A 17966-nucleotide genomic window follows, 5' to 3' on the forward strand; every position below is an offset into this window, starting at 1 on the left:
ATACACACACACACACACACACACACACACACACACACACACACACACACACACGTAAAGGTTATGGCTAAAATTGATGTTATAAAAAGATGTATTTCCTGATGTGCAGTTTTCATGAATCTGCTAGAAAGAACTGCAGAAGGCAAAGCCCTGAACCTTGAGAACATAAAAGCTTTGTGGGATTGCAGAGATTTGAAGTCCAAGAAATGGGCAACTGGAACACCATAATCAGGTTCAGTGCCATACACAATTTGGGAATGTGTCCTGTTAGCTAATCAGTGTAGGGTTTATCTGTCAATATAAAACAGTCTCAGGTGTGTCAATCAAACAAGCTTGTTTCTCCAACATGAAAAGGGAAATACCAATTGACTTGATTTTCTGAAAAATCAGATGTTTACATTTGTTTGAAAAAGAGTTAGACAACATAATATGCCACAGACCTGATATTCAGATATTTCTAAGAACTCAACCCAATCTCTAAATATATGGCTGTGTATCCTATACAGTTTGGAATGCTCAAAATATGATGTAAGAAAGAAACTTGGATCAGACCCCTGCCAGTCTCTGGTTGCCATAGGAATCAGCATCCCTGTGGTGACAGTAATGTGTACTTGTGGGATTTCTGAATGCAAACAGATAAGGAACTGGGGCATAATACACCAGACTTAATAGTGATTGAAAAGACCAAAAAAGTGTGGATAATTGATGCAGCACTACCTGGTGACAGCAGGGTTGAAGAAAAAGGACTGGAAAATATGTCAAAATACCAAAATTGAAGAATTGAAGTTGAGAGATTTTGGCACAAATCAGAAGTTGTGGTTCCAGTGATTATCAGCATGCTGGGTGCCATATTAGAAAACTTGGACAGCACTTGAACCATCTACATATTAACAAAATCTCCATCTGTCAATTACAAAAGGCACATTGCTTGGATCTGCACATATACTATACTGATACATTATGACATCCTAGGTTCTTAGGAAGAATCCGATGTCTATGAAGGCTGAGCTGCAGGTAGGCACCAGCTATGGTGTGTCAGGTAGTCCAAGGTCAGGGCGAATGGAAGGCACAGGTGTGATTGAGTGGTCCAAGGTCATGGGTGTTGCTGGGCAGGCTAAAGTCAAGCAAGGTATGGGTGTGGGCAGGCAGTCCAAGGTCAAGCAAGTCCAGGAGTTCAAGCAGGCAAGCAGGCTAGGTATGGAGGTATAAGGCATGGAGCAGGGAACCAGGTGCAGGGAGCTTTCCAGTGAAACACACTTGTTGCACCCAGGCAGAACTAAACCTAAGATAGTGTTTATATAGGACACCCTATATAGTATGCCTTTGCTAACAAGGCCAGGACCCTGCAAAGATTCAGTCCTCCTCTGATGTTGTTGTTTCCAGCATGCAGAGCCTTTTGCTATATCAAGCTGCAATGGGGGCCTTTGCCTATTTTGTGCAGCTGGCTCGTCATTTGGCTTGTTTGCTGCATGGCTCTCCCTGCTGCATGGTATCTGGATCAGCCTTGGCTAGGCAGGGAAGGGCTTGGCTCTGTTACTTGTATCTTCTCTCAATGAGTCAACTTCAGGTCTGTGGTGTCGTCTTGCTCTGCATCTGATTCCTTGTCTCCCAGGAATGGCTCATGACAAAATGTTAGGATTTTACAAGTGCCTGCTTCATTCAGTCAAGCAAGAGTTAACTGTTGAAACCATAAGCCTGGAATCACATGAGCTTCAGGAAAGTCCTCTCTGCTTCTTCCTCCAGCCAAAGAAGAGAGACAGACACATAGGCACAGATTCACTGCACAGACACCCAGACTGAGTATTTGCATAGAGTCTGCTGTTCCTATATTTAGTGTAAATTTACTTTGTTGTCTAGTAGTTATACAAAATAACTCACACGCATTATTTTGTTGTCTAGTAGTTATACAAAATAACTCACACGCATCTTTGCCCTATTATTTACTTTGCTAATTCACTGCAATCCAACACAGTGGTCAACACCGGCTGCCAATCTGGTGTCTGTGATGTCATAAAATAGTAATAATATTTCTATTCTGTTTGATTAGTGAACTCATGATGTCTTGAGATGACTGGCAAGACATTTTTGATACATAAATAGTAAACTCCTAAAACTGAAGTTCTTACTACTTCACAACTCCCACCCTTGGCATCTTTAAATTCTGCTGCATGACTTTTTGCGTATAACAGAGTTGCTTCATTGCAGTCTTTGTAAGTGTTTGTGCTTTGAAAACCATGTGGCTCTAACTGAAATTTATTACTGATATTATAGGACTCCCCATATTCATAAGTACCTCATTCCTGTGCTAAATTGTATGAAAGTCAGTGGGCTTCTACTTCATGACTGTTCAGAAACTGTCATCTCTCAAGAACATTTTTATAATAGTGGTGACTTTTATTGCTATGAATTTATCTCTGTCAAAGCTCAATTTTCCCACATGATTTGCTGTTTTCTTTTCTTGAATCACCCCAATGTTGCTTTTGCAAAATTATTTGTTGGGTCTGGATTGGAATCCAATTGTAAAAAGCAAATAAACAAGTGACTTGTTCTATCTATGTCTTATTGTGCTGCCTGCTGATAACAGTATTCAGAGCATAAGACTTTGTGTTACTGCAACTGGACCATGTCCATTTATGCGGGGGTTTGAATACTGGCCTCATCCTCAGCACTAACTGTGTACACCAGTGTTATAGCTTTGGCACACAAGGAAGTTGTTATCTGGTGCAAATTTTTTTCCATAATAGAAATGGAGAATACGTTAAGGCACTTTGGGTGCCATTCACTATTATACAATCCATTGAACATGTTCAGAGTTCCTATTTATTTAGCTTACTTATAGCCCATATTTTTCACTGAAACTCAAGGCGTGTTAAAGAGTACTTACAGAGTGAAGAAATGTGTAATTATTTACTATATAACATCTAATGAATGATGCGCTAGGACTGAGAATACAAAACTGAATGATCATGTTTTGATTTATGTTTCCTATTAACCCAGCAAATATAATAAATCTTGGACTATTCACAGGATGCTTCCTCCAACTTGAGCTTAAAAACCTTATGCTGCAGCAACATACATTTTTCTACAAATACAACTCATCATACTTTGTTATACACAACTACCTTAACTAAATGAAAGATAACATATGTTTCCAGGCACAATGTAAAGTATTGGTTCTTAGCTTTGAAGGACTAAACAGTGGCGCAGCAGTGGCGTAGGAGGTTAAGAGCTCGTGTATCTAATCTGGAGGAACTGGGTTTTATTCTCCGCTCTGCCGCCTGAGGTGTGGAGGCTTATCTGGGGAATTCAGATTAGCCTGTGCACTCCCACACATACCAGCTGGGTGACCTTGGGCTAGTCACAGCTTCTCAGAGCTCTCAGCCCCACCCACCTCACAGGGTGTTTGTTGTGAGGGGGGAAGGGCAAGGAGATTGTAAGCCCCTTTGAGTCCCCTGCAGGAGTGAAAGGGGGGATATAAATCCAAACTCTTCTTCTAAACAGCTTGAGGTCAGAGTACTTGAAAGACTAACTTTCTCCTTCCATACTGTCTAGTTAAGTGGTTCCCAAACTTATTTGGCCTACTGCCCCCTTTCCAGAAAAAATATTACTTAGCGCCCCCTGGAAATTATTTTTTTTTAATTTTAATAGCAATTAAACAGAAAGATATATGTATTAATGTTTCTACCTGTGACCATCACCGCCCCCCTGGATTGCTGCAGCACCCACCAGGGGATGGTAGCGCCCACTTTGGGAATCACTGGTCTAGTCCATCAGTTACAATCTGCCTTCCAAGCCCTGTACTCTGCGCCCTCCCCAAAGGTTAAGCAGGTAGCAAACAGAGGAGGGATCTCACCTATAATTTTCAGTGAGGGGCTTCACCTATAATTAACAACTTTTAAAGATTTTATTATGTTTGATTTTGTAAGATGCCTCAGGTATGTTCCCTGGAGATTTAGCATAATTATTTCTAAGTAAATAAATACAGTTATTTTCAGGACTTTCTAGAAATATCTGCCTGTATGTATAGCATTTTCTGACTTCCATAAGAGATTCATTTCTTTTGAAATTGGTTCATGGGCTGGAATTTAGTTGCTATCCATTTGCCTGTCCACAAATTTTATTTTATTGTTTATTTGTATCAGACCAAAGAGCTGAAGAAAAACTAGTTCTGTTGATAGCATGTGGATGAGCACCAGAAGGAGCTTCATAGGAACCAATTAGGAACATTTTTGTATGAACTATCCACACAGACAAAGGACAGACACACGAATTTCTAGCTTGTGTCAACTAGCTTAAAAGATTGTTTTCAGAGTAGGCTGGAAACAGCAGATTGCTGGAAACAGCAGATTGCGATAATATGCAGAACATACCAAAATTGCCTTCAGTACACATTCATTTCGGACTTGCCCCTGACAAATATAGTGCATCGGATTGTGTTGTATGTGAGTCAATGTGGCAGGTCTTGTGTAATCGGATTTACAATGGAAAGCAGATCTCTTTAGGAATTCTTGAAGCATCCATGCTATTTTCACTAACAAGGAACATTTTTCCCCTTTGTGGATTCTGTGCACCACGCTGACAGGTTTTGTGTTGCATAGAGCATAGATTCAGAAACTTTTAGGTACAAAATCCCCTCAGAGATATTGTTGCTATTGAGCATGCCTGAGGGGGAATTGCTGCTTCCAGCTCTATAACGTGTCCTCTGCTGCTGTCATCACCCCTAACATCATCAAGAAACTTACAGACAGTCCTCACCCAGCTAATGTGAAGCCCTTCAAACCTCTGTCTATCTGTGGCATAAAACTCTTTATTTTTAAAGTCACCTTCTTGGTTGTAGTTTGAGCAGTAAAATGGTACAGTAAACTTTCTTCTGATTAGACCTTCCTTATTTACAATTTCACAGGGACAAAGGAGATGCCCAATATATCTTGCCTGCCAAAAGTGCTCTGTGCATTCCTCCTGAATCAGGACCTGGTCATTTCCACTTGTTTAAACTGAAGTTTGATTCAGAAAAAGCCCTGTATTCTCTGAATGCCCATACGACATTGTCCTTCTACCTGGATAGAACAACCCCACCAGCACTATGTGGGCCCAAAGTGACTTCCTGGCAGTCCAGTCTGTAGTCGACCCACGCGGTCAGCGTAAGAACGAGACGAGACGCGGAGATAACATCTGGTGGAGATCGCCAGCAGCGGGAGACCGGAGGTCCGTGTTCCTAGCGAGTCTCCCGTCTGCCGGTTCCTGGCACCTTTTATTGTTCTTCTATCGGGGGCGTGTAGGAGGGAGGACCGGGGGGAGTTCCGGGAGAACGGGAGGCGGGAGGTCGGGAGATCATCATGTGATGCATGATCTCACCTGGCTACGTGCGGAGAGGAGCGTAAGCGTCTGAGCCTAATCCTCACCTGGGGGCAAGACCATTGTCCCTGCGCCCGGTGATTGAGCCGGGCAGTTCATGACCCGTGACTCATGGGGGGATGAGGAGTGGGGGTGCGGTGCGACCGGCAAGGCCGTAGGTCCGTTGGCGTCCCAACGTTCTACCACGGCGCTGCTGGGTCGGCAGTGCATTACTACACAGTCATTGGATCACAATGGCTGACAATATTTGGAATGAGCTGGTTATAAGGCACTTCCTGAAAAAGCCAGGGCTGACTCCATGAAATCTGTCTCTGCACAGTTCATCAGAAATCCCTCTTCTTGAGTTCCGCAAGCAGCCCAGTAGTCTGGACTGCATCTAGATAATGTTCATTGCTGCCTTTTCTTAACTGAACCTGAATGAACCTCAAGGTGAGACAGCTTGCTAGCTATCATCTATCAGTGTGATACCAGAGACCGCAAAGGACACATTCAGATTGCTTACCTGTATCTGACGTTCTTTGAGTGGTCCTCTGTGCAGGTAAGTAAGTGACTTACCCTCTGCAACTGGTGCTTTCAGATGTCAGTAGTGGATATTGTGCTTATAAGGAGAGAAAATTTCAATTTATGACTAGAAATACCCAAATGACAGATTTATCAATGTAAAGCCCATCAGTGTGAATACACAATTGATCTCTCAAAGAGGATCAGTTACAGGTAAGCAGTGTTTTTTTTCTAACAAAGGTGGAACAATATACAATATAAGTATATTGATAAAACAGAAATCATGTATGTATATATACCATACAACTATACCACAGATTATTTGGATATAGCAAATATTAAGATTTTTTTTAAAAAACAGACATATTTCCTTTCTTGGTTTTCTGTAATTTTTGGATATTGTGGTTTAGCCTGGAATGAGCCAAAGAGAACATGAAGTGTGTATGCAAAGGGCTATCAAGTTGCATCTGACTTATGGTGACCCCATAAGATTTTCAAGGCAGGAGAAAGTAGTTCACCTCTGTATTGATCCTGGATTTTCTTGGTGGTCTCCCATCCAAGTACTAACCAGGGCTGACCCTTCTTAGCTTCCAAGATGTGATGAGATTGGGATGGTCTAAGCCAGACCTGGGCATTATATGGCCCGCGGGCCACATCCGGCCCGCCGGATGACCCTGACTGGCCCCACTGCCTTGCCTTGGCTGCCGGCTTCTGCTGGGCTTTCAAAAGCGCCTTGCCCCCCTGCCTTTTGGTCCAGCCCTCCACAATATTTTCTGTTTCTTATGCGGCCCCATGGAAAAAATAATTGCCCACCCCTGGTCTAAGCCATCCATCTCAGGGCAAAAAGAATATTAGGCAGGTCTGCAAAAAAAGTTAAGTGACATTCTTAGGAATGCCAGATGGAACAGTTTTCTGAGCAGTTATTCCTTTGCCCAATATAGTAGTTAATTGTAAGGACACTTGGCTTACACAGTCCCCTCAGCAGAGGCGTACCTAGGCAAACTGGAGCCCTGGGCAAAACCTGGGTTTGATGCCCCCCCCCCATGAGCGGCCACCCTCCCCACCGTGACCAAATAATGATTTTTTCCACCAGGTCGTTTCAAAGTCACCATCACATTATAGAACCGTGGTGGCGAACCTTTGGCACTCCAGATGTTATGGACTACAATTCCCATCAGCCCCTGCCAGCATGGCCAATTGGCCGTGCTGGTGAGGCTTGTCATGAGCTGGAGTGTAAAGTCTCCCTACTGGTATGCCCCAACTCACAAATCTGAACACAGCAATGGGCCATGCCACACAGCAGACATAATTTTTTGGAAAATGTTTTCCAAAAAATGTTTTATTAGTGTTATGAAAACATTTTTTATGGTGTATCAGTCCCCAATTGGGAAACAGCATCACTTTCATTATGTGTTAAACTGGGGACCCCAGATTCTCCCTTTAAGGTGGATTTAAAGAATCTGGGCTCCCTAGATTTAAACAAGTGATGCTGGAATCCACTAAACAGCATCATTTTCAATCGACCTTAAAGGGAGAATCTGGGGTCCCAAGTTTAAATGACATTGAAAGTGATGCTATTTTGGGGTGGATTCTCCCCCACCCTGAAACAGCATCACTTTCAATATTAAAACTGGGGGCCTCAGATTCTCCCTTTAAATCCATGCCAAAGGTGGTGGATTTAACAACCACCACCACCACCACCACCACCACCACCACCACCACCACCACCACCTTTATTAGGCATTGAGAGAATAAAAGAAAGAATGAAAACAAGCATTGGCAGGAAGGGAGTGGATTTAAAAAGAGAATCTGGGGAAATTTAGGGGGTGCCTGTTGTCAGGGGGTGCAATTATTAGATAGCAGCACAAAATTTGAGGTATCTTCGTGAGACCACACTGATGATACCACCCAGGTTTGGTGAAGTTTGGTCAGGGTCCCAAAGTTATGGACCACCGAGTCTAGCAACCCTGTCTCCTATTACCTCCATTGGAAACAATCTCTTCCGGACTCCTTAAGTAAACCTCATAAACTTCGTCATATCATCAGGAGAGTCTTCAAACAATCCCTGAGAATTTAGGTTAGCTTCTGGCCTCAGGGGTAGGAACCTCAGGCTCTCCAGATGTTCAGGAACTACAATTCCCATCAGCCTCTGTCAAGCGCAAGCCCGAGTGGCCATGCTGGTAGCTGATAGAGTATGGATTCAGCCACAGGATTCCTATTCTAACAAATCTGCTCCCCTGCAGGCCAAAAAGCGAAACACTCTGAAAATACAAAATCCTTCACAAACAAACCTGGAATTTTGTCGCCCCCCACAAGGTGGCACCCTGGGCAGCTGCCCACTTTGCCCAATGGGAGGAACGCCTCTGCCCCTCAGCAAATCTTAACAGAATATATGCAAAAGTGGTACTTTATAATAAGGGTATGTTATCCCTATCCAGTTTCATCTGCTGTCAACCTTATTATTAAATAAAGTTTCTAAACATATATCCTATATTTACATCCTGTATATATATGCTGTATTTAGTGGTGGGGTCTGCTGTAAGATCTTTTCTATATGTAGTTTTATCCTTCTGATTGCACTTAGAAATTGTTAAAAACCTTTCTTTCTCTCTACAGAAACTTCATTTTGCTCCAGAGTAGACTAAAACATACCCACCATTCCTTTTTCTTTTGCCAGACTATGAACAAACACAAATATATGTGTATTTTGTGATTTTATTAACAAAGTTCTGCACATTCGGTTACTATTCTTTTCCCCCTATTCTTACATAAGTATTGGTATCCCTTTGAAGTCACACAGTCAGCATGAAAACCTTGTGATTATAAATGCATAAATAATTGAACTCCTAATCTCTGTCCTTCCTTTTCAGCACTGGCTTGAGCCCAACAAGTCTATCTGCAAGCAAATGAAATGTAAGTGTTAATAGTGTACTTTGTAACTTTGGTGATATGATTTTAAAATACCATCAGTTTGTCTGGATAGCATGTCTCCACTTTAAAGATGGGGTTCTTTCTGTTATGCTTTCCCATTTTTTTAAAAAAATAGTTTAAAAAACAGAACAAAGAACAAAGGAAAAAACCAGTAGAACAAGTCAGATTCTTACACACTCTGAACTACTTCTCAGAGGAGTTAAGTTTAGCACAGTTAGGTAATTAGATCCTCACACAAAGACCTCAAGATCCCAAAACCCCTTCTAACTTTCTTGTCAGGGAGATATCCTCCTCCCTCTCTGTGTCAGCAAGTCGCTATGACCAATCAGTGCAGGATACCACATCTAATCGGGTAGCTTCTCTATTTCTAAAGCATTTCTTCCTCACTCTGAACGTAAACAATCTTGCCTTCAGACAGACCTGCACTTTTTAAAGTCACATTGCCTATGCAGTCTGTCATACCATGTGTTCAAATACTGATAGCTTTCTAAGGTCATTGATCCACCGGATTTACTGGAGATGGGCATTTACATCTCCCAGTGGTGCAATATGAGTCTTTTAGCTGTAGTAAGAGCATGGAGAGTCTATTTTTGATGACCATTGTTTAGCCCCCAAAAGATGGGCAGATAGTTAAAAAGTACATAAGGACCCTCAAAAGTCAGTGAACATTCTAATGCAAAATTGATCTGAGTAATAACTTCTTCCCAGAAAAACTGAATTACTGGATGTTCCTAAAAGCATATGTTAAAGGGATATGTCTTGTGAGTTACAATGCTAACCGACTTTTTACTCAAACCTTTCCTAAAATGTCACTGTGGTGTCCAGTATATCCTAAACATAATTTTTTGCTGAATAAGTAACAACTTAGGATCCATAGATTGAGCAGATATAAACTTTTCGGCCATATACCATTGCTTTGGTAAAATGGGGTGATCTAGTTTCTTACTCCATCTGTTCTCGAGACTCTGCATGTCATATATATTAATTGACATCAAATATTTATATTTTCTTTCTTTATTATTCCTTTGTTTACTTGCTTACTTACTTTTTATTATTTTCTGATCAACACCCAAGTCCCTGGGCGGGGATAATATCAAATATTGTAGGTTTTTTTTTTTTTGCAATCAGAGTTTCTAGGAGCAAAGGGAACTTTGAAACAATGCAACAGGGCAATGTTTAGATAACAACAGATGCTGCAGTCTAAATATTGCTGTTCAAGAAAAGCTGACAAGTTGTATCTAAGCCTCAGCTGACAAAATGAACTCATATTCTATCAATTGGTCCAATGTAAAAATCCCAGTCTCAATCCAGGTTCTCCATAAAAAAAATTCTTCCCTGTATTTTAGGTCTGGATTGGTCCATAATGTTTATTTAGCATGTGAAAATGGATCAAATTGATATTGTTGTGACATCATACCATTGTTCTCTAGCTGCAGAAAGGAATTGCATATAAAATATAAATAATCCTGGATATGATATTCATTTTGAGAGTATTTTCTTTGTCCCATAAAGGCATTTGTCCAATTCCAAAGATCTCTCAGCAAATAGTATGTTAAAATTTAGCATGACCATATGCATAATATCTCTAGGAACCAGTATTCTAAGATAAGTAGTGACATCTGGACAACATTGGAAAAATCCAAAGACAAATACACCCTGTGATATATTGTCTTCTAGTGGCATCAACTCAAATTTTACCCAGTTAATCAAGTCTCCAAAAATGTTAGTAAATTCATTAATGCAGGAACAGAATACTGAGGTTCTGAAATAAATACTGAAAAATCATCTCCATACAGAATAATTTTAAATTCAAAAGAGTTATATACAAAGCCATGAGTATTATTATTTTGTCTGATAGCACAAGTCAGAGATTCCAGGCTTGTGATCAAAAATCAAGGTGGAGGAAGAGGGCAACCCCTTCTGGTATCACTTTCAAGAAGAATGATGTAGAAAATATTCCATTGGCAAGCATCCTGAATATGGGAGTTTAATTGAGAATTCCAACCCACTTCAAAAAAATTTGTGAGGAAAACCTGATTTGTGACACTTTAGATGATCTCTTATGACTTGGTGAGATGCCAAACAACATAGCTGCAATGAATCAGTTTTTCAGTACAAGCTATGATTACTTTTATAATTTAATGTTTGATTTCAACAATCCCCCATATAAATCATAACACCCTGAATAATAACTGCCTAGCTTTTCAAGAAAGAGCTAAGCAATCCCTGACTTACTTCAAAAGGGCCTGACAAGGAGATCCTATTTGGTTTGCTGGGAACTTCATAGCTACAAAAGTGAGAACATGCTCCCTTGAAAAACATTGATTTATTTTGGTTCTGGTGGGTTTTCCGGGCTGTGTGGCCATGTCTGGTGGATCTTGTTCCTAACGTTTCGCCTGCATCTGTGGCTGGCATCTTCACAGGTGTATCACAGAGGGATGCCAGTCACAGATGCAGGTGAAACATTAGGAACTAGTGGTATCCAGCCACGCGTTGCTGTGGGTTATTGTGGTGAAATGGGAAAGGAACAGTAGCAGCAAATCAATTGCAGAGGCCAGCAGTACGTGCTCATGCAAACACGCAGCCTGATACTGTGTGATGTCATTGATGTGTGTGCCCGCATTCCTGGGAGGGGGGAATGGAAAGGCACCTCTCCCCACATCTAGGCTGGCTAGTCATGATACTTTACCTGGGGTAAGTTTGGTTGGTGGCAATGGGTGTAAACTTCTGAAATCCTCTGGTGACGCCAATACTCAAAAAGGTTGCTTACTGAGCTTACTCCTGAGTAATGCATGCCTGGTTTTCTTAACTGTAACTGCAGTATTCAGGAAATCTAGGCTGGCTGACCCCTCTCTCCTGTCCCTTGCATGTCGCCCCTCACTCTCTTCTCTCCCTCACTTCCCTTCCCTTGCATGCCACCCCTCCCCCTCCCTCCCCTCCCTTTCCCTCCGCTTGGGTGGGTGGGTCATATCAAGATGCTGGGTCCCCTGCCTCCCCTCCCTTGCATGCCACCCCTCACTCTCTCCCCTCTCTCACTAATCTTCCCTTGCATGCCACCCCTCACTCTCTCCCCCTCTCACTAATCTTCCCTTGCATGCCACCCCTCACTCTCTCCCCTCTCTCACTAATCTTCCCTTGCATGCCACCCCTTCCCCTCCCTCTCCCTCCCTTCCCTCTCCCTTGTGTGTATGTGTGTGTATGTGTTTCACGTCCACTCGAGTTGGACGTGTTTTCACTGCTTCTATCTGGCCATCTGAGCGAACATTCTAAGCTGCACAAACATTCTAAGGGTGACAGTTACACACAGGCAGCTGCATGTCCTTCACCATGGAGCGCCAGGAAAAAGGCATTTTACCTGGACCAGATGTGAGATTTCAGGTATGTGAACATCCAAAAACACTCTCGCCTGGCTGACTATAGTGGCTGGGAATTTTCAGAGAAATTGGCCCAGCAGTTACTGAGTTATACCATCACTAGCAAATACATGGTTAGCTTTTTATACATATAGATAGATAGATAAGATCCACCAGACCATGGCCACACAGCCCGGAAAACCCACCAGAACCAGTTGACTCTGGCCATGAAAGCCATCGACAATACATTGATTTATTTTGATGAAAGTTTGGTTTTGCCAAAAGTTCCATGTTCCAAAAGAGAAAATTGAAATTTTCCACATAACACACATAAATGTCTTCAGTATGGAAAAAGAAGCATTTGAGGGAAGAATTCCACACAACTTTCACCCCAAAATGTTTTGAAAATGGTCATATTAACTTGTAGCTTCTTTGGGATAGGGTTTTTTTGGAAATGCTGAACTAGCAGTCTTTTTTCCTGAGACGTTTTCAAAATATTCCCTGCTTGCTGTGTTGAGACCAGGAGGAAGTGTTTTATTTTTTCCTTCCAAATTTAAAGCACTCACTTTCATTTTTGCTGCTGCTTGTACCCACCATGTTCTGCTATTTCAGGATTCTCCGTGCTGTCCACCATTTGCTGATTTTTCCCATGGATATTCCCTCAACTGGAATCACGGCTGCCTGCCATTTCAGTGATTTAAGTGTGAATAAACTCAGTATTGCTTGCCGATTATGGGAATATGTTTTTCCTTTTTTGTTTGTTTCCTGTGAGTTATCTTTGAAGCTATGGAGCCACGATAGGCGAATCAGCAACATGTGCAGATTTTGAGTTTCCATATCTCTGTAGCTTTAAAAATAGCTCATAAAAAACAAAGCAAAAAAAAAAAAACCAAACCCAACACCCTGGAAAGAACCATGTTGCCCAAAACACTTTATTTTCCTGTACTATGAGGAAAAAAAAGCCAAAACAGTTATTTTGAAAATGTTTGCAAAATGTTTTAAATGTTGTGTGTGGATAAAGTCAGTATTCCATAGTTTAAACTGTCCAGTCTCTACCATGTGTTAACTTGTAGCTTCCTTGGGATAAGACTGATACATAACTGGTTAAAGTTTTAGGGACCTGACAACCACTAAAGGGGGATTTCTTATAGGAATTTTTGATCCATATAACTGGGTGCAACCCTTCAGACAGTTGCTGGGTGCTTTCCCTTAACTTTATTTTTTTGCTACAGGATCTATACTGGGGTGGGACAGCAGAGGATCCAAGCTAAGAACAGTGTGGTACATGCACATTATAATAGGCTGGTAACTGCAAGGGAAATAGTTTATTGTGGCTTCCAAGTTCTCTCAGAGATCCAGCTTTTCTCAGTAAATGTAGATGTAGATTTGAAGGAAACATATCCTGTCAATTGTCTAACTGTATTCAAAATGTAATGTACTCACTTGCTTCACATAAGGACTGGCTGTTTGTTCTGACTAAAATGTGTGATTGGCTGATGTTTTTCTTAAATCCAACATCTGAGAATGCTCCATTTGTAGCCCTTGAAGGTTTGGCTGTGAGACCCACCTCTTGTTTTACTTATGTAGGCTGTTGTCAACATGCTTAATTTATGGAAAGAAGGAAAGGTTTGAGGGGTATCACACGTTTTATTGAAGCATAAGTGCTTCAGTAGCAAACATCTTGACAAGGCACACAAATGTGTCAAATTAAAATATTTTTAGTTGTCATGAAGTGGTTTGAGTGCTTTGACAGTTTTCTTTCAACAGAATAAATAAATGAAATCCATAGTTTTAAAGTAAGATGGATGGGACATAAAAGGCACATATAAAACAATGGGTAGGATTCTTTGAGTCGCATTTGCCAGCCTTTAGATGGGACATGGAGATCTCCTGAAATTACAACTGATATCCAGACGGTAGAGATCAGTTACTCTGGAGAAAATAGTTATTTTGGAGCATTATTTTGGGCATTATACCCTTCCAAGGCCCCTCCCTTCCCCAAACCACATCTCCCCATGTCCCACCCCTACAATCTTCAGGAATTTTCCAACCCAAAGTTGGCAACCCAAGCTGAAACAGGGGAAATGCTAAGAAACTCCCTACATGGAAGTTCCATTGCCACTGCTTTGAATCAACAGGCACAGCAGCTATGGGGAAATCTTAGGAAATTGCCCCAGCGTTGAAAATTGTCTTGTATATTCTCCAAAAGAAGTTATTGGTTTTCCTTAGCTACAGCATTACATTGAAATTGTCTAGTCAATATTCTTATCTATTTTTGAAGAACAAAATTGTAAAAGTAGATTAACGTGTGGACCTGAATATGTATTGTTTTCACCTGGGAGAAATATATGCCAATGATTCTTGCTGAAGAAACAGAATTTTTCTATTATTCTAGAACACAGGTGTCAAACTCGTGGCCCTTTAGATGTTATGGACTACAGTTCCCATCATCCCCTGCCAGCATGTAGTCCATAACATCTGGAGGGTAGGTTTGTGCTAATTTCCTAAGAACCGTCGAGTAGCGAACCCATGGCGCTCCAGATGTTATGGACTTCACAATTCCCTTCAGCCCCTGCCAGCGTAGCCAATTGGCCATGCTGGCGAGGCTGATAGTGTAATCCCTTAACTGGATCGCCACCACTATTCTAAATGTCCTTTTACTTTGTCACTAACAGCTCAATCCATAACTGGATGGTGCTGCTTGAAGTGCCACTCTGCCTGCTCCCAAGGGCTTTCCCACATAGCGAAGCCCAAAAGGTTAAAAGAGCCCAGAGCTTTGGGGAGAATAGAATACACTGTGAAAATCCGCGATGTATCTCGCTGCTTAACCCTGCTGGTGTCTTGAGGGCCAAGAGGGTTTGGAGGTAGCCAACTGGAATCAGCCCGGCCCCAGAATGCTTTGCATCCCAGGATGCCAGTGTAGCTCTGGGCAGCATGGCAACTGGCAGAAAGCTGAGTGCTGTGGCTGGGCTTCCCAGGGTCCTTGGCAGCTGGAGTGAGGTAATATTTTCCCCTCTGTTGTATAAGTGCCCTGGAGGGCAAAATCCTGGTGTAAGCCTTCACCCCCCCTCCAGAGGAATTGCCTCCAGTTGCACTGTAAATGTTGTTTTAAAAATCTAACATTTCTTGAAAAAAGATTAGTAAGCTAAATAAAGTGGGTTCTATACAGAATTTGAGAAACTTGCCTAGTGTGCTTTGATTTCACTACAGGATTCTCTGCAATTTGACAGTTCTGAATCTGACATCTGAGAAGCTTTTCTGTATCCCTTTCCTTTGTCTCTTCAGTATTGCTGGTAGCTAAGCTATTGGGTTATTAGCATCACTTTAGAGATGCTGCCCCAGTGCATTTCTTGATGTATGAAATCCTTTTAAATGATTATGTTTATAGATCCATTTTACTTAAAGAGAGCTATGACTCCACATGGCTGGAAAGCTCAACAAAAGCCTTGGAGCGTTCAACATACCAACTAGACCTTATCTGACAGATTAAAACAAACATTCTGAAAGGAACTTGCTGCTAAATTTGGTATTTATACTTCTTTTAGTGCATATAATACTTTTACAAAAAAATGAAAAAAATCTATTCCAGTCTTCAATTTCAATTGTTTGAAGGATTGCTTTCCTGTTCTGTTGCATGTGATTGTGTCTCCGTTCATGTTTTCTTGAGCACTGAGCAATCCTGTGTAGCCACTTTACTCAGTCTAAGCATTGGGAAATGAATAGACTAGACCCAAGTAACTCTCCTTAGGATTGCACTGTAAATGTTTCTTGTCTTGTGATCTTGCTGTTAGGCACAGACAGTGTTGTATTAGAAAACTGCAATATTTTGTTGCTGAGGTCAGGCAGAAGGCATTTGGAACATTTTTCTCTAGAAATCTATGAAGTTTCTGGTTATCCCAAAATTATGAAGGTGAGGAGAAGGAGAATAATAAGTCTAATAATTTTGCTCAGTTTCTCAAAGACTGATTTGTTTATCTAATTTAATTGTTGGAGAAAACAAGAGTTTTCACAGTCTTTAAAAACTTAAGTTTTTTAGTTCATGTTTTTGGATCTATGTTCACGTAACGTATTTAAACTTACATTTTTCTGCTGTTGCCTTTAATACAGATAATACAGCTGATTAACACTTAACTAAGATGGATTGTAAATTTGGAGGGTTGGGGGAGCTGAACTATTTTGAGTTTGATGTTACCCTTGAAGGGATTTTTAAGGAGAGAACAGCATCTAGTAGATTTGTAGTTGCGGCTTTTTAGCTACAGTTTTGTTAGCTTGTAGATTTATAATTTAATAACAATAGTCATTTTTTAGCTTTTAGCTATAGCTTTTTAGCCTGTAGGTATATTATTTTAATAGCCATTTTACAACAAATATTACAGCAATTTTATAACATTGTTTATTTTTGTACTTTAAAAAAGTGAGACCTACTCTATTTGTATTTCTTTCCTTTCTGATGGTTCCTCTCAGTCTAAATTGTCTGTGCTTCATATTGAAGTCATTGAGGTTAAAGGGCTGGCAAGTAATACTCTTATTGTTGCCTTTTTGGCTCATTTGGCCAAATGTTTAGATTAATTTTATTAAATATTATAAACTGCCTTCAATGTTGAAATCGGGATTAAACAGAAGTACTTACTTAAAGAGAAGAAACAATATGCAACTAAATAGTGTAGGCTAGATTATTTTTTTTGAGGTAGAAATGAGGCAAAGTTTTGGATCCCCCTGACATCCTTGATGGTGGTTTACAGCAAGAGAACTATAGCAGGGAAGGAAGCAGAATTCAGGGGGAAAAAAAATAAAAGGAAGCAGTGAGTTGATATTACAAGACTGCTAGAAGACAGTGACATTAAAGCAAGGGAAGATAATGTAAGTTTGTTGACAATTCAAAACTATCTTATTGAAAACTCCCTGTACAAAAACTAGTGGAAAACCAGGTACAATAGTTCCACAATGAGAAACAAGAGAAGGAAATATGTACGGGGTCTTCCAGATCTTCCTCAATCTAGTTCTTCGCAATTGGGAACTAAATTGAGCCAACAAAATTTGATTTACAAATCGTGTAAAATTATTCTTGGGTGTGTTTTTTGATATCAAAAAGCCTTGCTGGGAAAAGAGATTTTAATCAATGCCATGGCGCTAGGGGATGCCTTTTCTCCATGCTGTTTTCCTAACTGAAATTATCTCTCCATTGTAGCTAGTTGCCCTTATGGTGGTGGAAAGACAAATATAAAATTTGCCCTGCAGAGGCAAGTAACAGCTACGGAGGGGGGAATGATTTATGCTGGGAAAAGTCATTGAGAAAAGGATAAGCACCCCTGTGAGTAGGTCAGCCTCTCTCTGCTCTCTGAGCAGATGAAAACCTGGCTAAAACTACCTATATGCAGCCCAAGGAAAGGTATCTGGTAGTCCTGTTTACATCACATTACTGCAATTAGCCAAATATATGGATGCCTGCTTCACACATAAGATATATCTGTAACTGGATTATAATGATAATGTAAGAAATGTTGTGCTGAATCAGATGAATGGTTTCTTGTTTCAGCACTGTATTTTGCGGCAGTATTCAGCAGAGGCGTAGCTAGGGAAAATGGAGTCCGGGTCAACATCTGAGTTTTCGGCCCCACCCCATGGGCGGCTCTGGAGCTGCCCTCTTCGGCTCCCTCCACCTTTCATCTTGATAGGGATAGGGAGAGGTGGAGAGGAATGGCTTGGGGTGGGAGAGGATGGAATGGAGTGACTTGGGATGGCAGGTGGGTTGAAAAGGGAGTATTGGGGTCGGGGAGGGTAGAAAGGTGAGGGTTCTGGTGGAACAGGGTGACAAGGTTGTAAGTT

The 17966-nt window shown here is 41.1% G+C and overlaps 1 protein-coding gene across 3 annotated transcripts in view; it reads left to right on the forward strand.

Annotated features, from left to right (window-relative positions):
- Positions 1–17966, forward strand: part of FRMD3 (FERM domain containing 3) — a 178454-nt gene that overhangs the window by 96933 nt on the left and 63555 nt on the right. For all 3 annotated transcript variants that reach the window (XM_048504705.1, XM_048504706.1, XM_048504707.1), the window contains exon 3: positions 8727–8769. In XM_048504705.1, the coding sequence (XP_048360662.1) occupies positions 8727–8769 (43 nt within the window). The remainder of the gene's footprint in view (positions 1–8726; positions 8770–17966) is intronic.

Source organism: Sphaerodactylus townsendi, linkage group LG07 (assembly GCF_021028975.2).
Source record: "Sphaerodactylus townsendi isolate TG3544 linkage group LG07, MPM_Stown_v2.3, whole genome shotgun sequence".
Taxonomy (NCBI): Eukaryota; Metazoa; Chordata; class Lepidosauria; order Squamata; family Sphaerodactylidae; genus Sphaerodactylus; species Sphaerodactylus townsendi.